Raw genomic sequence first — 25,187 nt, forward strand, 5'->3', positions numbered from 1 at the left:
CCTCATCACCCAATTTCATTCAAAATGGGTACATTCCACTGTATGTGAACTAGAGCTCAACAATGACTTTAAAAACTAACAATGTAGAGTTTCGGGACAATACAAATGGTGGGACCATTTTCGTCCCCATCAAATTATTAATGAATGCAATAATATCCAGGGCAGTGTCTAACACTGATTTTGGAAGTGTAGTTAGGAGGGAGACAGAGGATTCTGAAAATTGTAGGGTAGCTAGGTAGATTCAATTACTGCTCATGCTTTAGTTGTTGGTTTTGGGTAGTAATTGTATTATTAATAAGTAAACAGAATAAGAAAGATGCCATGCAGAGACCAATGATGACAATTCTGTGGGCCTGAGGTACAGATTAAAAAAGGAAAAACAAAAAAAGGGGTAGTCACCTCACCCGTATATTTCCCATGTCTCTGATGTAGGGAATATGCGAATAAATCCACCTCTCCGATCATTCTCCTCCTTCACCCGCCGTAGAACTTTGATCTAGACAGAAGAAGAGCAAAAAAAAAAAAAAAATGAGGAATTATTTTGAACATTGGTATTTGTGTGGTTACAGGACAGATGACAAGAGCTGTGACACAAGAATTAGAAAGAAACATGAAGGGAGAAATAAAGGCCATTGAAATGTTGTTTTCTGAATGTTTCCATCTTGAATCTTTCCATTGCAATGTAAGATGAGAGACTGGCCTTATTATTATGAACCACTCACTTCATTTCACTGAGCCCTGTGCCAACCCAAAAAGGCTTACACCAGAGTCTTCTTTACCTCCTCCATTGATAGACCAAGCACAGAACCACCTAATTTCCCCGGCACTTTCTCCCGAGCTGAGCCCACGAGGTTTTTCATTTCTGCATCGCTGGCAGAGAGTGGACGGGAACGCTAGAGAGAAGGAAAAACATGAAAGTTTTCATCATCATTCTTCCTTTTCCTGGGATTATTCCCTCCACAGCATTATCCTTCCTAGGATAAGGAAGCTCAAATCCATAGCCCAGTTTCTGTAACTAGTCTTCTAGCCTGAATCTCTGGGAAGCAGAGGAAAGTTAGTAAAACCAAAGGCAAGAAGGAAAAGAAGAAATGCAGGAAAACACTATGGGGTGAGAGAGAAAGTCGAAAAAAGAGATGGTTTTCTAAGTTCATGCTTACTTCTAATCTTGGTTTTAAGATTACATTCAAGATTTTCAAGGATATGGAAAAAAAATTCTGGAAAATAGCCACAATATAAAATTAAATATATATTTATTTCAGCAAGTAATTATATTCTTAGGAGACTTCGAAAAACTGAGCTCTCAGACACAAAACCAAGGAATAGTCTATGGTGTCACAGATTAAGAAATTGGATTTTGGGATGTTTTTGAGCTTGAGGGGGTAAGTACTGACTTGAGTCATCAGTGATATAGAAAAGAGCTGTGGCCAAAAGGCCAGCACTTGCAAGACACTGTGGCTGCTGGACATCAAGAGATCTGGAACAAAGACAACTACCCTGGGCATTCATTCAAAGGCTACAGGCAAATGGGCCACGCTTATTTCTGATCTCAAAAGATTACTTGGAAGTTTGATGATGCATGGAGGGGATTGTAATCATTGCAATGAAACGAAATATGATAGGATGAATGTAAAGCTAATGTTCTTTCATGTAAACTTCACATAATTCACAATAAAAACTTTCAAAAAAAAGATTACTTGGGCCATGTCAGTTTCTGAATGATGATGGATAAAGAAGTCAACTGAGTAGAAAAGTTTCAAGTGATTTTGATGAAGATATAAGGCAGAAAAATATAAAGGAAATGTACAGGATCACTGACAGGGTAACAAAATTAATTTACCAAGTAGCAAAAAGTAAGAAATAATTTAAGAAACTTGGATACAAATTGTCTTTCTGGAGTTCTGAAGGTAACTTTAACCGGAGTAAAAGCTCCATTGCAGATATTGTTGGTCTTTCTCTAAGTTTCTATCTATAAAAAGACATCTTTTGGTAAAATTTTATTCTTTTGGCAACATCATATATACAAATAACCAAAATGGTTTCACCTTTGGAGTAGGAAATGTATTACCTTGGGAGGCCAATACATATTAATCTTCAATGTTAGCAGGGGAGTTGTAAAAAAGAGGTTTTCTTATTTCCATGGTAACATACCTATATAAATAAAGCTCATGAAATCAACACTTGTATCATATGAAGGTAGAAATTTTTCTTTGTTTAGTTTTATTGTAGTATCTTCAGCATCTAGAACAGCATTTTTCAGGGAGGAGGAAATTTAAAACCATGTTAACCAACCAAACAACTGTTGAAAAAATAAAATAAGTAGATGAACATGTTGACACACAGATCAGGCATGGCTAGAATTAAAACACTACAGAATTGTAGGTAAAACCTAAACTCACTCTGAGATTATACTATACTGTGGGTGTTGGGAAAAGAGGGGACTCAAAGGGAAAGTTTAAGAATTTAGGGAGAAGATTTTACAATGAAGAAAATCAATAAAAATAATCTGTGAATATGTATTTAGTGTAAATTTGGAAAAATCAAAAAATTAGATGAATGCTTTGAAGAGTGTTCTCATTATCACCCAGTTTATTTTTTGCTAAATATACTTCTCTACTTTCTATGTGGTAGCGTGGCTTGGAACATAAAGCCACTGGCCTCCAAAGCCAAGTATTTTTTTTCAGTCGAATGCTATTTAAATGAGATGCTATTTAGATGGACTTCTGGTGTGGTGCTGTAGGATCAGCACTGGACTGTGAATCACAAGTTCAACAGTTCAAACCCACCAGCTGCTCCACAGAAACCCTTATACAGGGTCACTATGAGTCAGAACTGACTTGATAGTACTTAGCAACACTATTTAAAGGTACTGTTGTCACAAATTATTTAAGAAATGTTCATTTATATAAAGTAATAAAATAGAGATATATTAAGTATTGTAGAATAAATAGAAAGATTGCTACTTAAATTGTTTATAAACTAAAAAATAATTTTATGAAATAGTTATTAACTAGTAAAAAAGCTCTAGGGAATGCATGGTACTATTAAGAAGACCACGGGTCAAATCTCTATTCAATGATATCTAGTGAGCATCTCCAGTTTTCATCATCGTGGAATTATTTTCTGATAGAAAACTACTCCTGGCTTCCAGTGGTTGGGAGCATAATAATGCGGCCTATCTTTCCAGCAACTCAAAGCGGCTCAGAGGTAAACCATGAACCAACTCAAAAATCAAACCCACTGCCATTAAGCCGGTTCCAAGTCACTGTGACTCTTTGTAGGGTTTCTGAGGCTGTAAATCTTTACAGGAGCAGAAAAGCCTTCCCTTTCTCCCAGGGAGAGAGGTTGGTGAATAGGAACTGGTGACCTTATGATTTGCAGCCCACCACATAATCCACTATTCAAACTTCTCTGCTAATCACTTTCCAAGAGAGCCTCCCATAGACATTCACAACCATTCTTTTGTGGCCCACAGTCTACAATTCTAACGCTAGCTGTTGGTTGCACACATGTTGATTGCTGGGCTGGACCCGTGGGAATTCTGGCTGTGGGAATTGGGAGATCTGAACAGGGTAGGTGCTGAGGGGAATGGTGCTTATTAGATGAACGCAAGCAAAACAAAGCTGCGCCTGGTCTCTCTCCATCCCAGCTGTTAGCTCTCATGCTGATGGAATTATTCTTTCTACTGCCACCAATACACTAGGCTACCGAGAAAAAAAGGAATGGGCTAGGTTACCCTGAGGGGAAAAGTTTTGTGGATGGGAATGCCTCTAATCATATCACTTGTTCATTTTAATCTAAACTATGAAGCGGTCTTAGAGGGAGAAAGAAGTGAAAAGCTGTAACTACTAAGGACTGTTGTTGGGGAGTTGGTTCCGTTGGTGGGTCTGAACTCCAAGCTTGCAGTTTGCAGTCCAGTCCTGATCATACAGCACCTCGCCAAGACACTTTCTGAGGTATCTGAAACACCTCTCTAATATCCAGCCCAGTTCCTGTGTTTCGGAAAAACTGCTAGAAGATACAAGACTAAAAAGATACAAGTGTTTTGCCAATGTAGGCTTTTCAGTAAATTTGGTATTTTAAAAATAAAATAAATAAATTCTGTTTTACCAGCATAACATCTATAGTACTGGTTCATTTACTTTAGAAAAAAAAAAGGTCTCATACAGGAATAACAAAACACCACTATACTAGTCCGGGAGCTCTGGTAGCGTAGTGGTTACAAGTCAGGCTGCTAACCTCAAGGTCAGCAGTTTGAAACTACCAGCGGTTCTGCGGCAGAAAGATGAGGCTTTCTGCTCCTATAAAGGTTTACAGCCTCGGAAGCCCTATACAGGGTCGCTATGAGTCAGAGCTGACTCCGTGGCACACCACCACCACCACGCCACTATACTACTCCACTGGTTGAATCCTACCAATTATTTGTTGGTTTAGTGAACTACAATGGGATACACACAGGAGAGAAACAGAGAAAGGATCTGAAGGAAAAGAATAAAATTAAATAGAAATGCTTATGAGAGGCAAAGAGATTAAAAGCAAAGGGAAAAAATAATAATAATTAGATTGATTTGAAAAGCCACTAAGCAGTAAAAAGAAGAGCCAAAGAGACCAAATGCAAGCCACTCTGTGGTTTTGATTCAGGACATAGTCACATTCTTTAGGTGGCAGTTACAATAAAACCCACATATTCCAATGCGTTGACTCAACTCACCATGTAAACAAAGAGCCTCTGCATTTAAACAGAACCACCGCTCCTGGCTAGATGACACAGATTTAAAGTACCAGGTGTGCTCAGACAAACTTCACACTGCCAAATCCCTGTCTAGGTAAGAATTCTGCCATGCAACATGAATCAAGTATGTTATTCATCATTACTTTATGAGTCAGAAATCTACTCAGAAAAGAAATTGTTATATAAGTAATCCCTATCGCTAGGGAAGAACAGACTGAGACAAGCAAAGCTAGTTGTCCCAACTCAACACAGTAAGAAACACGCTGAATCACAAACATGATTCTCAGTTTAAAGAAAGTTAGTAGAAATGAGACAAATGGGACAAACTATAAAATACAACAAAGTTCTACCCTAGAATATACAGGAGATTTCCTAAGAGCTTGAGGGACAAGAAAGAAAATCTTGGCAGATGGTCAGAGAACAAAGGCAAAGAATGAAAACCGAATGCAGTATTGTAGAGTCCTAGTGCGGTGCTATAGGATAAAAACTGGGTTGCTAACTACAAGGACAGTTCCTTGGAAACCCTATACAGGGTCGCTGTGAATTGAAACCTACTCGATGGCACTTGACAACACTACGATGCAGTATTGTGGCTCAGTAGGGTAAGCACACCACGAGGCTGGACCTTCAAAATCACCAGCTGTTCCGCAGAAGGAAGATGAAGCTGTCTACTCACGTTAAGATCTACAGACATGATCCAATGGCATGGAATGAGAATGCAGTATTGGAAAGGCTGAAATTCTTCCAGAAAAAACAAAGGAACTCTAAACAGTTCAACGTCTATGTGATACATATTGCTACTCAAAAATAACAAGGTAAAATCTAGTTTAAAAAAGCAAAATGAAAGAAAATAAGCAAAAAGGATCACATAGTAATAAATCTGGGTAGAAATCGGCCCAAAAATGGCTAGTAAAGAAAGTTTAAACAGAATAAGTAACTTGAAAAGAAAGAAAGATACAAGTAAGTAGGCTTGTGTTAGAGTAAAACAGATATCCAATGTCTGGAAATTTGGAACATACGTAAGTCAGCAGGTCTGAGAGACATTCATCTTGTTGTTAAGAGAATTGGATTTAAAAACAAACAAACAAAAAACTTACCAAAACCATTTACAGTTATGTTTGAAGTATGATGAAGAAGTGAAGGGGTACCAGAGGACTAGAAAAAACAAAAACAAATGAGGGACCAACTTTCTAAAACGTAACAAGTAAGTCTCCTGGTGGTTACTGCTTGGTAAATCTAATCCTTAGTAAATCAATGGGGGCAGATCATTAAAAGAAAAAAGGCCATGAAGCTTAATGGGCTCATGAACAGATGTAGTATAGAGATTATTTTTTAAAGCATGCTTTGAAATTTTGATTTTTAAGATAAAAAATTTTTTTTAAGGGGGACTGGGAATACAGCAAACATATTTAGTGACTTTGGATCTTCGAGACAGATACATTTTAAAGCATTTTGTAAAATGTTTAGGCAAAATTATATTTCCAATCAGATTATTTTGCTTTTGTTAAGTGCTGTTGCACCAATTCCCACTCATAACAAAACTGTATAGGGTTTTCAAGGAGCAGCTGGTGGGTGTGAATCACCAACCTTGCAGTGAGCAATTCAGTGCTTATCCTACAGTGTAACACCAGGACTCCACTCAGGTTAGTGGCATGATACGGTGGATGTAATACAGTGGTAAAAACTGAAAACTGTTTAAAAACTGTTACTGTATGATAAGATGACATAGCAGTGAAGCAAGTTAGAAAAGGATTTCAGGAATGGGTATTGATTAAGCATTACTCATTATGTCCAGAAAGAGAAATAAACAACACAGCACTGGATATGTGGGTGACAGCAACTGAAAAACATGACTATAGAAAGATGAACAGCAAAATAATGCCAGAAACTCATAATCTAAGTGCTGTGGAGTCGGTTCTGACTCACACTGACCCTAACAGGGTTTCCGAGGAGCGACTGGTGGGTTTGAACCACAGACTTTATGCTTAGCAGTCTAGTGCTGATCCTACAAGCAGCATACCAGGACTCCATATTGATAATAGAAAGTCTAAACAGGAGTCAAAAGGGCAAAATGTGTGTCCAGCACTATCCTAAATATATTACCAATGCCATTTCCTTCTCATCATAACTCCATGTATGTATTATCATACTCACTTGACAGATGTGAGAAATGAACCTCAGAGAAGGGAACTTGCTCAAGGTCTGACAATAACATGTGTTATTAAGTGAGTGTCCAAAAGTTAATAGAAATTTTTAATTGTCTTTTAATTCTATTATTCCATAAAATTTTTGAAACACCCTTGAGTATATGTTTTTTGGCCAACCTTGCCTGCAACCTCTAGGTATTTTTGTAGTATGCTATGCTAATCAATTTTTTTACACACATTGTTGTAAAAAAGTTGGAACACTGCACTTACGTCATGGGAGAAGGGCACTGGTTGGCAAGGAAACTTAGAACACACACATAATTTGCATAAAAGTATGGTCGTTATTTGGCAAAACTTGAATCTGAACCTAAATTCATTTGACTTGAAAGTCTAAGTCCATGGTCCTTCTGTTAACTCATGCTGCCAGTCTAAGAACATTGGTAAAGAATTTCTGGTAGAGGAGTGGCGATTTGAACCATATGCATTCATGGGAAGGGAGAAATGCCTAAAGAAATAAAGGATTCAAAAAAGAAAGGGCTGGCAACAGGGAAAAAAACCAACTTTACAATCTGACATCAATGAAGAAGAAAAGGTGACAAAGCAGTCTAAACTCAGAGCAGGGAACTTCTTGTCTATTTCACATAGTTCTGATGAAACGTATCTTAACTACTAAGGAGTTCAGAGCGCTTCATTAGCAAAAAGGCAATGACAAAGTACAATACTGCAAAGAACATTAAGAGTCAAAGATTTCAACACGTAAAAAGTTGGCTGAATAAAGGCAATCAGGCTTGGAGTTATGTGCTGTTAAGTGTCATTGAGTTGATTCTGACTCATAGCAACACTGTATAGGGTTTCTGAGGCTTTAAATCTTGGGAAAGCCAAAAGTCTCATCTTTCTACCACACAGCAGGTTGGTGAGCTCAAACCACTAACCTTGTGGCTCACAGTCTAGTGTTTATCCTATGGAGCCACTAAGCTCCCCCACGTTAGCAGTTTTCAAGTATTAGAAAGAAGTCTTGCTTCCCAACAAGGGTATTAAAGTCTAAGAAATATAAGCAACACAGCTAGATTTACTAGAATTATAATGGATAAAGGTAAGTAAAGGTTAGAATTGAATCATCGAAGATACTTTTTTGGAGTCAAAATCAGAAAGCTATGAAATAGTATTTTTATGTTCTCGGATCATTTCAAGAGAGCTTTAGAATGTAAGCTCTTTGAGGGTAACAGTCTTGATGATCTTTTTTGCCTAGGATGGCACTGTAGGATCAGCACTGGACTGCTAATGCAAGGTCGGTGGGGTTCAAACCCACCACTTGCTCCTTGGAAACCTACACAGACAGGGTCACGCTGAGTCAGAACTGACTCGACGGCACTTAACAACAAGCAGCTTAACACACATCAGGAACGTGTATGAAATGCTAGGTATTACAGAAGCTTGAATTCAACCGCCTAAACACGTGAACACTCCTATACAGAACCATGTAAACCAGTTACCAAATCGAAGACAAGGCCACTAGTGTGAGTCTTTTTTTTTCATTTCCTGGATTCATACAAACCATGTAAGTCACTTTATCAGAAACAGTAGCTAAAAAAATTACAACTGAGGCTGCCTAGTTTGCCAGAAATTGTATCAGAGAGTACAAATGCCAAAACAAATATACTGGAGCTTTTTGGAAAGAACTAATAGTTGCAAGTGACACACTTATGGACGAGATCATCTACATCCCTCCTACCCGAGCAGCAGAGAGCAGGAACAGTAATCCCACTCTGGCCCTAGCACCTTAAAAAGATACTAGAAAGGACATTCGTGTATAAGACAGTGACAGCTAATCTCAAATACTGCTATCAAGAACAGAAAGAAAACAGATGCTGATCATTCAGAGAGAAATACTGTCTTTATTTTAAAGGCAGCACTGAAAATATTAATTAAAGCAGCATTTCTACAAGCCATAAATCACTACGTATAAAAATGTCATCTGCAAGGAGATGCAGATATAGCCCAATACCTGATGTGAAACGAACAGTGCTGTTTCATAAGACAGTTGAACAAAAGAAAAGTTATTTGTAAACTTCAGTATTTCCTTACTGGAATATTTTGGTTCAAGCAACAGATACATCTTTAAAGTCTTTCATGAGATTCAACTGCCTCCACTGGATAACCACTAGCAAGAAAAGAGAATCCATTAGTCCCTGAGTTTCTACTTCCAAGAAGACCTCTGTTTATACTAGTTCAAGCTATCAAACTGTGCAAAATGCAAGTGCATAAAGTAAGTGTTGCGAGAGAAGAAATAAAGCTAAATAAATAAAGCATTTGGGGAGTGGAAATCAAATTTGAATGATGCCCGCAAGCAATCCAGAACTTACCTGCTTGGCATTTGATGAGTGAAATTGTGCAGAGACTGGACGCTACAAAAGACAGAAAAATGGGATAAAGCCTTCTCTTCTTCTAACATACCTGTATCATCCCTGACACCTCTATGATATCAAAAAGGGTGGAGAGGGGACTGATTTCTAAGTAGAGACCAAAAGCAAGCGCTTTTGTATACTTTGCAGCTAGAAGGTTACAAGTGTTTATTATTTTTCACACAGCTTTCTCCTGTGACATATCAAGTCCAGTTTCACTAAGAGTACCAACTTTTTACTGGTGCTGAAGATCCTGAAGTTAACTACTCCACCTAAAAATTTTGCTTCACACAATGTACAGTAGACCCACTGTACATTTCTTTCACCTTTAAATAAGTGTTCTGTGGACTGCTTATGGATGATGTCACACCATTACCTACCAGTTAGCAAAACAAATGGTGAATACATTCCCCACAACTTGCAAAAAGAGGCCAATAAAAACTGACAGGCAAGCTAAGAAAAGGGATCGATTCATCCAAGATTGACATCAGCTACCCCTGGAGTCAAACTTGGCAAACCCTGTGTTAATGCTGTACAGACATACAACCCTTCACACAAGCGGCTGGAAAACTGCTCTTGTCACAGACACTGCAGGACACAATCTGCAAAGGAATGGGATTGCTTGTGTCAACTTTGCCTCGCAGACCTAGGTTCATCTGCTACTTTTTCTTATTACACGTTTATGAGAGTTCTCCTTGTGATGATGCACTAATCAAGTACATAATTGTTGCCTGGTTTTCCTTTGAAGCCAACAGAGAGTATACCCTGTTTCACATCACATCACATCACATCTCTAATTATGGAATCATTCTAGAGCAACGGGTCACAGACAGGCGGTACAAAGACTGAATCCAGTTCAAAGACACATTATGTTTGGCCTGAAACATGGAGGGGGGGAAAAAAAGAAGAACTTGTTGCCAGTATTTAAACACCAGATTTCTGATTTCTCTCGACAAGAGAAATATCTGGCAACATTTGGTCCACACTCATTAATGACAACAGTCGAGTAACACACATTATTAAAAGTGGCCTTTCCTGGGAGGTAGGCCCTTTCCAGTTTACCTGAAATCACTCTTAACTGTAATGCACCTGGTCCTACTTACTCACTGACATCACCTACCAGCGGTCCCCATAGTTACGTGGCTGTGCCAACGCTGTTCTCATGAAAAGTTACCTGAAATACTAATGGTCACAGGCTTCTCACACAGAAACAGCACTGCCCTAAACAAAGGAGCGAGCAAAAGGAAGACAAGGAGAGATAGGAGGGGAAAGGGCAAAAGGAGTAGGAAGGAAGGAAGAGGAGAGGGAAGGGGAGAAGGAGAGACTGGTTTTCCCTTCCAAGAGCTGAAAATCTAGCAGATGTGTAGCAGACAATTCTGAAGCAACATATCAAGGAATATAAAACAGCACAGTATAGAAGAAATAAAATGTGTTAAAATGAAAAGTAAAGGGCAAGACAGAGTAGGATGGATTTAATAAGAAAGATCTTCACTCCAGATTGGAAGAGAGGCGGTGCATCTTTGAGAGAAGAAATCTTTAGGGTCAAAAAGAACCGGATTTGGAAAACCGCAGGGTACAGACAAGCCGAGCAGTGAATGATTGGATGAATGAACGCGTAGCGAGAATGATCAGCTGATTGACTTAATGAGACCAAAAATGCAGGTCCACAGAGACTGAAGCCATGCTTGACCGACTGAAGCTACAGACACATGCAAGTTTCTTTAGACATTTCTCTCATGTAAATAGCAATCAATCTCATGGTCACTGAGGGTCCCTTTGAAGAGAATCTCTTGAAGAGAAGACACTACTTGAAGTGACCATCTTCTGAAGCTAGTTTGAAAATCAAAGAGTGTAGAAGATGGATGCCCAGGAACCAGGAGGCTCCTTCTCTGTGCCCTGCATACGGGTTCATTGATCTGAGGAGAATAAAGGTAAAGGATCGTGGTGCAAAAGAAAGAAAGGAAAAAGGAAATATGATGAAGAAAGGCCAGAGAAAAGACAAAAACCAAAGGGAGAGAGTACATTCGTTTGGAAGCACTGAGAGCACAAATTATTATTGATCATAGCTGGAGAGAACTGCCTCCCGTCTACACGGATCCCGGAAGTCTCCTGTTCCCAGCGACCTCACAGCCTCGGCTGGCTCATTTATACCAGCTGCCAATTTCCAGTAAGCCTCCTTTGGGCTCCCTGCTGTTGGATACGCTTACCTGCGGTTTCTGGAAAGGGTTCCTCCTGGAAGTCTCAAAGGTGGGATAAATTGGCCGGGTCGAGGCCCGCTGGGCAGGATCTTGGCACACGAATCCTGGATGTAGAACAGGCAACATTAAAACCTGCCATTTTCTAAGAAACTAGCAGGTCTTGCTGCACCTTTCATTAGGTGTACAAACTCAGCATCAGTGTCCTAAATGTTTCAGACATCTAGTAGTCTCAGGAGGCTCACATCTCCCACTTCTATGTGAACCACCCTAACTATTGATAACAATCAGCCCCATTGCTTGGTAGCTGAAATGCGATTCGGACTGAAAAAGAGATCTAGGTTGTTCATAAGCTTCAGAGTAAAGGTACAAACCAGCATTTTACAACACACAACTGTTACTGCTGACAGTGGTCAAAAGGCAACTTTCAAAGTAGGCTTTCTGGATTATTCATGGTTTAAGAAATGGGACTTGTGCTCAGTTCAGTTACTTCCTAAAAACATAGACTCACATGTAAGGGAGACTAGGGTAGCTATGTTTTACAGCATTTGCTGGCATACCAAGTACTAGTTCTTCTCAAACATATTTTACTATTTCTTTTGTGTGTACTTTAAAAGAAAAACAAAACAAAACCACAACATACCCACCTGACTGCTCATCTCCATTTCAAAGTTTTGGTTTATCTACTCAAGAAGGGATTTCTTCCTTGGGCTGCTCCAGTTATTACTACTATAGAAGGGATCATGTTGAGACCAGCAGAGACTGTCTAGCAGACATGTAGCCAGTCTCCTTTACAACAAGGCTTCACTATCCCTGCTTGGAGAAAAATGTACTTTTCTCCAGATCTTTGCTTAATTCTCTTTCTCAGCTCATAATTCCTGTGCCTCAGGTCTCAGCCTTAGTTGTGGTTCAGCCTCAGGACAGGATGGAGCCAGGAGAGTAGAAACATATAAATACTTCCCTGAAAATATAATGTCTTAGTACAAAACATTCAGCAAGGCTCAGAAGCTGCCAGTTGGCAACCCCTATAGAGCCAGATAAAACTAACGTTCCAGTTACTCACCTACAACAGTGAACATATCTGAAATCATACTGGCTTTAACCTTTAGGTCCAGAGGTGCATCACTAACAGAAGAGAATAAGAAAGCAATTAATAGTGTTGTAGGTTAATACAACAGCTGACCCCTCTTGGGCCCCATTATACTAAAGTTTCCAAATGTGCATGAGGAGCAACACATAATGTCTATCAAATCCATGGATAAAGGAAAAAAAGCAAAGCACAAACACCCAGGCGAGTATACTAGGAAGAAAAGCCCAGTGCTCAATGTGTCCTCTAGGAGGGCATGAAGGCATCTGTTTCCTAACATCATCATCTTCAGGGAAGTCTTCTGCAATGTGAATTTTGTACATGTCAAAATAAAGCTTCATTACCACTCTAGATTTCAGAGGTGCAGACTTTTAGTGATCTTTGATGAGTGTGCCTATCATTCAGATTATGTTTTACTGCTGCAGTACTGTGGTTGTCAGGCGCCTTCGAGTCGGCTCCAACTCCTAGCGACCCTATGCGCAAGAGAACGAAACACTGCCGGGTGTGGTGCCATCCTCATAGTTGTTACTGACACTTGAGCCTAGCGCTGCTGCAATGCTATTGTTGTTGTTAAGGGCTGTCGAGTCGGTTCCGACCTATAGCAACCCTGTATAGGGTGTTTCCAAGGAGCAACTTGGTGAGTTTGAACCCCTGACCCTGTGGTTCAGACCAACTATGCAGTCCAGTGCATTAGTTGCATTTGCAGTCCACAGCACCACACCAGGGCAATAATTGACTCAAACTCGCATGCAAAAGAAAAACTTTGGCCACCTCTCCTTTTGTGGGGTTGTAGGATCAGCACTAGACTGCTAACCACAAAGTTGGTGGTCCAAACCCACCAGCTGCTTCTTGGAAATCCTATACAGGGTCGCTATGAGTCAGAACAGACTTGGCGGCACTAAACAACTTTTTAAAAAAAAAAATGTTTTATTGTGAATTATGTGATAGTTTACATGGGACAACATTAGCTTTACATTCATCCTATCATATATCATTTCACTGTCAAGGTTACAATCCCCTCCATGTATCATCAACCAACCAAAGGGTATACCCTGCAAGCCTGCCCCGTGGTCGTTAGCACACAGCCCCTCTCCCTCTCTGGGTCTAAAGTCCCTAGCTGCTCCATCTCTCTATGTCATCATCTCTGCCTCCATCTCTGGCATCACTGTTTCACTAGGTAGGGTCCTGCTCACTGCTCTTCTCCCTTGATGGTCCCAGGGACCTCTACTCCTAGACTTCAAAGTCAATCACTCCCCTCCTTTTGCTACAAAACGTCTACCTTTACATTTCCAAACCTCACAACCAGTCCTGTTAACAATTATTCACTGTTGTATCACAAGAGACCTATCCATATCTACTTTCATCGGCCCCGCTTAGACAGATTGGCTACTACTCAGTGGAGATTCTACCTTTCTCCTCGCCCTCTGGATCTAGGTTCCCTCTTGAAAGCTTGTAAGCCAGTCACTTCTTGCCTTTGTAGCGCTCCCCCCCAAACCCCCATTTTGGGTAGCCAATGTCCAAGATGTAAATCCCTGTCTACTCTGTGTATGGAGGAGGTGGGAATGATCCTCGCTACAACAACTTTTAAGACTTCACTTTCTGTTCTACTTCAATCTTTCCAGGCTTGCAAACGAGGACAAAAAAATAAATAAATAACAAACAGCACTGAAACAGCACTGGATGATGCCATGGGAATCCCCATGGAGACAAAAACGACAGGGACAGAAAGCAAAAGGCCTTCCTCTGGTAGTGAGTGGGAGCGTTGTTTGTATGTTGAGGTGGTTCCTCAAAGAACCAGCCTACTGTAATCTATGCAGTATCACGGGGATCTCTAACATCGTACAGAAAAAACCCTGTGAATGCCAGAATTTCTGTAGGACAGAAACCTTTCTGAGAAGAACACCCCCGATAGTTCCCTTTAAAATGAGCTAGAGAAAAGTGGTCATATTGTCCCCTGTCACAGGTGGAAAACTTGCAAGATCCAGACAAACAAGGCAGTCCTGGCAAGATCCGGCTCTCCCAGGTTTCATTATAGAATGTATCTTACTGGACAATCTGTGAAAGGATGCCGTGATGAAAGTGAAAGGAGATGTCTGAAGCACCTGCAATACCTTGCTTCACCTTCCGACCAAGGTATGTAAAGCAAACACCCACCCTGCAAAGCAGTCCATCTGGCTTGATTTGATTCCTTGGCATTTTGCCAATATCTCTCATCATTGAAAACTGAGCAGTTGGGTGGTCTTTGGCATAAATCTAAGCTTCTCTGTTTAGAAGAGTGTATCGCTAATAGAAATCCTGGCCATGCTGAAAATACAAGCAGAAGCAGAATCTTTTCTCTGTTATTAAAAAAAATCGATTCCATTCATTCTTCTCAATTATAGGTTGCTTAAAAAAACTTCGGAAAAATACTGCTTGAAGTTTATACTTTACTTTTGGATGAATACCATGACATGGGATATAACAAAAGGATCTAACAGTGTCTGTGCCACCCCAGGCAGGCCCAGCTCTTCCATACCTTCACAGCATATGTGGATTTGGTTTTACATCAATGTTTGATAATATAGGGAAATATAATACCGATATATTTCGTTAGCCTCAGCAAAGGCTTACAAAGTCTACAAAAATAAAATCTGGAATAAAAATAAATGAAAAACTCATCCCTTAGAAGCCCAGTAGACAGTAAGCAAAGATCAGAATTGATGAAATGGTTACAATTTAGGCTTTGATAACATACCATAAAGCTACCCCCACCCCTCCTCATCCAAATTTAGAAATTCCAGTCATCTCTAGCTATTAACTAGGAAAAATACCTCCTAGTACAAGAGACATGATGCCCCCACCCTAACCCCATCACAGTTTAGTGTCACTCTTTGAAAGTGTGTCCTCTCCTAGTTGATGAAACTGACTTACCAGGCCAAAGAAGGCGAGAGATTCACTTCCAGTAGCCATGGCTTCAGAGTAGAATCTATGAGCACGTCAAATCCATAAAGTTCTGCAAACAACACAATGTAACATACAAGTTCATCTCCCAAACTAAGAAAGATCTAGCAGGCTTAATCTAATCAACTCCTATCAAAGGCCTAGAAACTTGCTGAGGATAGGTAGTAAGGCTAAGAAGAAAACAATGCTGTCGAACTCCACTCTTTGCAGCAGTCACTCAATATTGATATATTCCTGATTCTTCAGAGTAGACAAGTTCACTCCAGAAGAGCTAACAGGCATGATTCTTCTGTGCTTGTTGTTAAGTGCCGTCGAGTCGGTTCCGACCCATAGCGACCCTGTACAGGGTTTCCAAGGCTGTAAATCTTTACGGGAGTAGAAAGCCTCATCTTTCTCCCGCGGAGCGGCTGGTAGTTTCGAACTGCTGACCTTAAGGTTCGCAGCCCGATTCATAACCACTACGCTACCAGAGCTCCTTAGGGGTTAAAAAAATTGTTGGAAAAGGAATGAAGTTAGTGCATTCAAGTTCAATGCTGCTTTGGGCTTACTCTGGATTACCTTTCCACTTCCCTTCGTCGCCCCCCAAACACTCTCTGAAAACAGAAAACCAGAAGGCATCTTGCTAGGATCCCTCCATCACAAAAATTTCCCACACCAAGATCTTGCTTTTGCAACCGAGGTCAAAAAGACATCTAAGTGTGAGATATATTTATTCTCTTTCCTCTCCCATGGTTTCGATTTCCCTTTGAGGAGAGAAAATGAAATAGCTTGGTTCAACAGACAGAAGAGAAAGGAGGGAGACAGTGGCAGCAGAGCAGGACTGTGACAAGACATCTTACACAATTAGCATGACAAGAGAGGAGAGGGAGCCAGAGACCAGGTTTCCATGGCTTCTGATGTCCCCCTTCTAGCTTCCATCAGCTGCATAGACCAGAACAAGGGCCACAAGCAGCCTTTCTCCCAGGATGCTTGGTGTTATTGAATAAATTCAGGGATGCGAGGTTAATTTCAGAGCCTGTCTGCGGACATAGAGTTCTGGTGTGGCACAGCAGGATAATACAATAGACCACAAAGTCGGTCTGAACTGAAGGGTCAGCGGGTTCAAACTCAGCAGCCACTCCTTGGAAACCTTATACAGAGTCGCTATGAGTCGGAACCAACTTAATGGCACTTAACAACAACTGTGGACACACATCACTTGTAGTATAATGAGAACCTCTCCACAGAAATTACAGTTGCTCAAAAGTCCTTCTAACCACATATGTATCAGACTCTCGGAAGTTACACACACACACTCCCAAACATTCCACTCGTGTGTCTTTTTTTTTTTTTTTTTAACTTTTTCTCTAAGAGGGGAGAAGACTCACTGCCCTACAGGTTGACCACAGGCTACATGCCAGAGCCCACACCCCCCATCACACAACCAAGTATTTTCCAGAAGCTCATTCTGAGACAAATGTCCTTGCTTTAGAAGGATTCCCCCCCCCCCCATTTCTCCATTCTCTTAAACATATAGTAAAATAAATGTAGAGTTCTAAAACCTGGCCCCAAAGACTCACTTCTAGACCACAGGAAGTCTGATGTTATATGATGCAGTATCAAGTATCCTAGAACCAGAGTCTAGAGACCCGGTTCCTTCTCCTAACCCTATTCACTGTGGGCCCTTGGGGGGGGGGAGGAATCACTGACCTCTGAGGCTTCCTTAGCATCCTTTGATTTTTCATTTACCAACCTCTCTATTAGTCACTGTCTGTCAATATCTGGGTGCTCAGTACACTAAGTCTAGAATGGATTACAGTAGGCAAACACATTCTAATTTCCTCCAGGGAAAAGTTTCCATGAAAGAACTGGCTTCCCAGATTCTGTTTAAATTTTTTTTTTTAATTTTAAACTATAAAAGTGTTTTGGTGGGCCTCCCCTTCATGTAGCTATATAAAAATTGCAAATCATCTACCTACCCTTTAAAATGTAATGAAAAGAATGTGCTCTCATGGATCTTCTTCTAAAAGCCTAGTACATTCTTCTGAATCTTCAACAATCCCACAGAATATACAACCCGAACCCAGAGAAAAATCTTTTGGGATACAGCACCAAATAAGACATTTAAAAGGAAAAACCTAGTTGCAAAGTCTGTATTATTATACAAAAAGAGGATACAAAGCGAATCTGGTTCAAGAAAAATAACACTGTCGTCAGAGTTTTTACAAGGTAAAGCACAGGGTTCAAATGTTTCATAAGGTGGTAAAATGTTATTAATCATAGCAGCATGAGGAACAGGGTGGGGATAAGAAAGCACATGGTGAGCAGGTTTCCAGCTCTCTCACAGATGAAGACACATTTCGATAACAATGAAACGTGCTATTTAAACATGAGCAGTCATTACATCAACGTAATTGCCCAAATCAGAGGCAAACTGAAGAATCTCAGTTGACAGGCTGAGAACCAATACTTGGGGGTGGTGGGGTGAGGGGGGGGCAGGGGAAAATAGTGATCCAAAGAGAGAAAACACCCTTGCCAGGCCCAATTTAATTTTCACTTCAGTGCTAATACAATCTGTCAGTGCTAAACAAGCTCTGTAGAGTACGCCCAAATTACCAACCTAAGGTTCAAATCTAACTCGGTTTGTACATGTGCCAGGGATTGGGTCCACTACCACTTAGAGGAGTGGGAGAAGAAAGATACTTGTGTGCATAGTATCATTACAGCAACTGCAAAACCAATCCATTTAAGAGGCTGGAGTAAAGAAACAGGGTGAAATGACCAGCTTAAGAAAAGCAATTTGGGTCCTTGGCAGGTTACTTCATTGTTGTTAAGTGCCACCAAGTTGGTTCCAACCCATAGTGATGTGTAGAGGGTTTCTAAGGGAATGGTGAGCTTGAACCATTGACCTTGCAGTTCAAACTGACTTTGCAGTCCAGCACATTAACCCACAGCACCACACCAGGACTCCCTGTCAGGTTACTAGGATCCTCATAATGATCCTCTACAGTTATGTGCTCGTGGGAACCTGTAGGTAGAGCACTAGGTAGTGGTTTGAACAGAACAAGGGGGCATTGCCTGGTTTAAGATCAGGAAAGGTATGTGTTGGGGGTTACCTTTCCACCATGCTTATTCAATCTGCAAGTTAAGGAAATTATTCAAGAAGCTGGACTATATGAAATACGCTGCATCAAGACTAAAAGACGACTTAATAACAGCCTGCAATATGCAGATGACACAACACTGCTTAGAGGACTTGATACACTTACTGATGAAGATCAAAGACTATGGCCTTCAATATGGAAAACTAAAATCCAGTATGGAAAACAAAAATCCTCGCAACTGGACCAATAAGCAACATCATGAACAAAAGGAGAAAAGATTAAAGTTGTCAGTGATTTCATTTTTCCTTGGATCCACAATCCATGTTCACAGAAGCAGCAGTTAAGAAATAAAACAACATAATGCATTTGACAAACCTAGTGCCAAAGACCTCTTTAAAGGGTTAAAGAGAGAGACAAAATCACCTTAAGGACCAACATGTCCCTAACTTAAGTCATGGTATTTTCAACTGCCTTATATGCATCTAAAGAAGAATCAATGCCTTTAAACTATATTAAATACGCCATGGACTTCTGGAAGAACAAACACATTTGTCTTGGAAGAAGCCTGAATGCCCCTTAGAAGCAAGTGTGGCAAGCCTTCATCTCATGTACTTTGGACATGTGATCAAAAAGAACAAGTCCCTGGAGATGGACATTATTCTTGGTAAAGAAGAGGGTCAGCAACAAAGACAATACCTGCACATTCTGCCCCCCTGCTTCTCTCTCGCTGTTCCTCGGTGTTGTGTTTATAATGACAGAAAAGCAAGTATAACTGAAGGGCTACTGCTACCACCTTATAGGACAACATTTTTCCAAGACCATTTTCCTTGTTAAGATATATTCTTTCCTTCAGCCCCCAGCCAAACCACAACAAATGTGGAAATAATACTAGTGAGTGATAACTCCACCTCTCACTTTACAGTAGCAATATTGTCTCCCTATTTCTTTAATGCAGCTCCTTTAGAAACAATCTACATTTAATGCTTAATTTTCTTAATGTCTGTACATCTCTGTTCCCACTCTATTGCTCTAAAGAAGCTCACTGAAAAGTCCAAACATCTGAAACTTTCATCACCCTTGGGCTCCAGGGCACTGCTCTCTTCTGCCTCTTTCCTCTCTTTTCATTCCAGCTCTCCTGTCCAGCTAGTCAATGGCAGGTTTCCTCAGGTGGCATCCTCGAGTCTCTTTCCTTCTCAACTACTACTTCTCTTCTTAGATAATCTCATGTATTCTCAGGACTGCAATTAACACCATGAAGATGACATTCACATCTGTATCTTTAGTCAAGTGCTTCCTGAACCGCAAAACCGTACTTCCAATCACCTTCTAGATAGCTTCACTTCCCGAAACCTGTTGGGCTTTCACTTATTCTTCTTGAAAGATGGTGCCCCATCCACCAGTCTCCAAAGCTAGAAACTCTTTACCACCTCCCAAATCTAACTCATCATCACCAAAGTACATGAGATGAAGGCTTGCCACGCTTGCTTCTAAGGGGCATTCAGGCTTCTTCCAAGACAAATGTGTTTGTTCATAACTCTTTACCACCTCCCAAATCTAACTCATCATCAGAGTTCTTTTTCTCTTGTCTTTTGTCTACTCCCTTTGAGGTATAATTTTTATATTTTGTTGGTAAGTGCCGTCGAATCAGTTGTGACTCATAACAGCTCTATATAGGGTTTCTGAGGAGCAGCTGGTGAGTTTGAATGTTAACCTTAAGGCTCAAACAACCTGTGGTCCAGTGCTTATCCTATAGCACCATTCCAGGACTCCAATATATGTATAGTGAAATGGAATGATCTTATGTGTACAATTTGATGAACACAACTGCGTAACCCATGCAATCTACACTTATACCAAGATGTGTCAGATGTCCGTCAACCCAGAAAGATCCTAGTAAATATCACTCCAGCTTTTACCTCCAGACAACCACGACTCTTATTTCTTTTACCATATATTAGTCTTGCCTATTCTAGAATTTCAAATAAATGAAAGCACATAGTATATACTTTCTTGAATCCGGCTTTGTTCACCTAGTATGTTTTTGAGATCAATGTATGCTGTTTTATCTGTCACTGTTTTCGGTTTTAAGACAGGCTTACTGATGGTATAATTTACATACAATAACTCACCCTGTGACAGTATACAGTGTTATGAATTGACAAATATATACAATTGCATGGCAACCACCACAATCAAGATAAAAAATCATTCCATCATTTATGTTACCTTGTATCCGTTTGTAGGTCATCCTCAATCAACTGGACACTTTACCTAGCATGATGTCCTTCTCCAGGGACATCTCTGAAGGACGTCCCTGGAGAAGGACATCATGCTAGGTAAAGTGGAGGGTCAGCGAGAAAGAGGACGACCCACCCCCACAAGATGGACTGGCATGGTGGCAACAGCAATGGGCTCAAGTGTAACAATGAGTGTGAGGATGGCTCAGGAATGGGCAGCATTTCATTCTGCTGTATACACACAGGGTCACTGTTGAGTCGGAACCAGCTTAGTGGCACCTAACAACAAATCCAAGGCCTAAGGGATTACTAAACATGTCACAACACTGACCTGGTAACCAATCACTAACCCTCCTCAAAATAAGTCCCAGTTGAAGCTGCAGTCCCGAGGCAATGACATTAGCTGGTACTTGTCACTCAACTGCTATCTTATAAAGGACATTCTTCTTAGCATTTGAGTTGAAAAGCTAAGAAGGAAGTCTTTATCTAGGCTCCGGAGGGAGAATTTAGAAAAAAAGCAGACCAAGATCCCAAAGGAAAATCAGCTTAAAAAAAAAAATACCCTGAGCCCATTTGTTAACTAACTAGTCCAATGAATCACAGGGTCCCGTAATTGCATGTAAAGGTCAACTTGAAAGGAATTATCAAGGAGTTCTAGTGTGACACTGTAAGATAAGCACTCAACTGCTTACCAAACCGTCTGCAGTTCACATCCATCAAGGGCCACCGTGAATCAGAACCAACTTGATGGCACTCAACAACAGATACTGTTGACTCGAGCAGAATGAGTACTTCTGAGGTCTGATCTGCTAGAAAGGATGACATCATGTTTCCTGAGATCCAGTTACAGGTGAACAGAGCAGCACGCCAAAACAGCCGGCTCATCAGAGCTTCTCTTCATGCGGCTGGACAAAGCCAGACTGGTCTGGCTTTTACATTTGGCTTTGTAGTTTATTAGCTGCATGACCCAGGGCAAATGATTTAACCCTTCTGAATGTCTGTTTTTCCTTGTCTATAAAACATGGAAGAATTATTTTTTTAAGTTGCTGAGAAGAGTAACTAACCAATGAAAGTGTTTGACACATAGCAGGTCCTTCCTGCAGCAGTCCCTTCTACAGTAAACCTCCATCCGGTAGAAAACAGAAGCAGAGGCTAAACCAGAAAAGGGGCTATTTCAAAAAGCACATAAACTGATGACTTTCCTTATTGTTTTGTTGACCAAGTGGTTTCATTACTGAAGAATGTATGTTGGCCACTTTCACTCCTTTAACAGTATACCTGTGAAAGGGTCCAGAACTGTTGCAACAGGCAACCAAACCAGCAATTGCTCCATGGAGAGAAAGGAATTGGGCAAAATTTGTCCTGAGCAAAGATAGCCATGGTCTCTGATCTGAACAAGGCAAGCCTGATCAATTCTACAAGGGGCATACCAGCTGCTTCACATGAGCCCGGGTTAGAAAGAATGAGGGGGTGGGGATAGGGATGGGGGGTGTTGTCGTCATATTCTGTCACTTCAGCTATCTTCTCACACAAAGATAAAACCACTGTCAGCAGCAACATCTTTAAAGGACAAAACAACGTCCTGTTGCTTTTGGCTTCATTTTTCTTCAGCTGGTCAAAAAAAGCTGTTCTCATAGCCAGTCATCATTTCATAGCGCCAACTTTCCAAGCACATTTAAAAGGCTGCTGTTTAAGCATATATTTAACATGCTGTTTAAGTATATATTTTTATAATTTACAAAATCAGAGTCCCGAGAATCTGATTTGTTAGCAGAAGCATCAAGGGTCCTATGATCAAGATGACCTGACTGCCAAATCCACATGTCCCTCTGCTCCCGGCTAAAGACCTGAAAGACAGAAATCTGAAGGCTACTCCTCATCCCAGGTTTTCACTAGCTCGAGAACCTGAAGCAAGGGTCTTAATTTCTCAGGGTCTCCATTTCTTCAAGTCGACCAATTGCTCTCTGAAGTCCCTTCCAAATGTAGGAATCTATGAAAAACAATGCAATGGCTAAATTTCAGGTCATGTGTGAAGGCTCCCAATTCTACATTTAAAAACGAACAATAAAGTGCAGGTATATGCATATATCAAGCCTTGCAAAGTTTTGAGAGGAACAAACTCTTGGAGGCAAAGCACTGTTGAAAGACTAAACTCTGTCATGCACACCGTTTCCACTAAATGGAAACATTGATGGTACCTAAAACAGTTGGATATTATAGTAAGAAAGGACAGAAAGACACAGTAATGTGCCTAGCAGAGAGGATCTAGAAGATGGAAGGGGGGAACAACTGTCAGGACCCCAGCCCTAGACAACCGGCTTCCCTGAAAACACCAAAGCTCTGTTTGAGGGAAATCTTCTGGGAAGCTCTCAATTCCGGTTTACTTTGAAAGAGAAAAAAACAAAACAAAACAAAACAAAACCCAGCTCATTCCTTGTAACTTAAACCCCAGGGAAGAACAGGAATGGGCATGAGGCAAAGAGGCTCAAACAAATATCCCCACGTATTCCAGATCATGTCTGCTGGGGAGAGGTTAATGAAGCACATAAAATCCCAGGGCTGACAGGAAGTAGAATTAGAACCACAAAAGCCAAGAAGACAGTCAACAGCTTAAGAAACTCCAGATGCACTTGGTTTATTAAAACTGAACATGAGTAAGAAGGGAGGAGTGGGGAGAGACCCATGAAATACTGTGGGGGCATTTTACTAAGTCAGAGAAAGTCACTATTTATTCCATATAAGAAGATTCAATTGTCAGTAAGTCCACAAAATTTCTCAGCTCCCAAAAGGCAACCGGGTAAGATAAAGAAACAGAAAAGGAGACATCCAAAAAAGCTTTTGTGATAATCAATTTCTAGAACTAAGTGCTTTATATAAAAGACTACTAAAAATTTACCCTCAGATAAGAGCAAAGTCAAAGTGAATCCCCATCCTCAAACAGTTTGCAAGAATTCTAAGAGCTATCGGGACTTACTAATACCAAACCCATAGAGAAGCCTACTCTCAGGCCACCAACACCCAATTCAAAAAAGTACCAGTAGTTCATTCAACAAACATTTCCTTACTGTCCCTTTAAAAGTTAAGATGTTACTCTGCCCTGGCAGGACAGAAACATCCAAGACATTGTTGCTGTCCTCAAGGAGCTTCCAGTCCAGATAGGCACATAAATGGGTACCAGACAATACGACAGATGCTACTGCAGAGTCAGGAGCAGAGAGCTGGGACTGGAGTGGGGCAGGAAGAGTTAGGAAAAATTGCACCAGAGAAATGATCCTGGACTTTTGTCTGAAAAGATGTCAGTAACCTGTAAGATAAAGCAACTAAAGAAAGAAAGCCATTTCAGAAAGAGAACAGAGCAGGTGTAAAGGCAAAGGGTTACGAAGGGCCAGGGAGGCCCATGGAAGTGATCCATCAGAAAATTCTTAAAAATTCAGAAGATATGCTCAGAGAGTAGTGGAGAAGTATGCACGTAACCAAAACCACAATGTGACCAGGAAAACACCTTATAAAATAAGTATGGAGCAGTGTGAGGGAAGACATGCAGCTGGGCACATTGTGAAGCAAGACTTGTTGGAGGACGCAATGTCTGAGAGGAGTCTTGGAAGAAAACTGCAGCTGCAAGTAGAGGAGAAAGCCTTTCTAGATGGACACCAGCAGAACTCAGATGCAACAAAGCATGGTGTGCTCAGTTGTATGATATAGTTGAACCATAAGGCATAAGAGGGGAAATGGAGTGGTAGAAAAGTCAGCTGGGGCCACATCCTTAGAGACCTTGGAAGTTCTATCAAGGGCCCTATTATAGTTTTTATGTGTAGGGAAATACTAGAAGGTTTTCTGGCATGAACAGATTTGCCGTTTTTAAAGAGTTAGAGCCCTGAAATGTGTACCATTTTCTATCCAGACTCTTCAAAATCACTCTTTATTTATTGCCCCTCAAGACTGTTATGATCATCTCTCAAAGAGAAAATTATAATGTCTAATTATAAAGCAATAATAACTCCTGCCCTACACAAACCATCTCATTCACCTTCCTGCCCAGCGCTCTTAGGAGGTAGCTGTCATCATTACTACCATTTATCATTGAGTTAAGACAATTAGAGTAACTTGCTGAAAACTGCAAAGCCACTAAGGGAGGCGAGTGGGTTTCAAACTTAAGTCTGTCAAACTCTAACACCCAAGTTCTTTATTTCATTGCTACCCTGCTCTAGGCAAGCCATGGTGGTGCCGTGGGTTAGGCACTGGGTTGCTAACCACAAGGTCAATGGTTCAAACCTACCAGCCAGAGTTGACTTGATGGCAGTAGGTCTCGGTTTGGAAGGCAAGCCATAACACATACCCTTACTACTTGATTACGCCATCCCATGGAG

The 25,187-nt window shown here is 40.7% G+C and overlaps 1 protein-coding gene across 1 annotated transcript in view; it reads right to left on the minus strand.

The window, feature by feature from the left end:
* The window catches only part of TTLL5 (tubulin tyrosine ligase-like family, member 5), a 343,961-nt gene that overhangs the window by 215,728 nt on the left and 103,046 nt on the right, over positions 1-25,187 (minus strand). Inside the window, exons 13-17 of the mRNA XM_006865602.1 lie at positions 15,471-15,552; positions 12,537-12,598; positions 11,486-11,580; positions 780-893; positions 405-496 (exon numbers count right to left, since the gene is read on the minus strand). Of these exons, the coding sequence (XP_006865664.1) occupies positions 405-496; positions 780-893; positions 11,486-11,580; positions 12,537-12,598; positions 15,471-15,552 (445 nt within the window). The remainder of the gene's footprint in view (positions 1-404; positions 497-779; positions 894-11,485; positions 11,581-12,536; positions 12,599-15,470; positions 15,553-25,187) is intronic.

This window comes from Chrysochloris asiatica, unplaced genomic scaffold (genome assembly GCF_000296735.1).
Source record: "Chrysochloris asiatica unplaced genomic scaffold, ChrAsi1.0 scaffold00079, whole genome shotgun sequence".
NCBI classification, from domain to species: Eukaryota; Metazoa; Chordata; class Mammalia; order Afrosoricida; family Chrysochloridae; genus Chrysochloris; species Chrysochloris asiatica.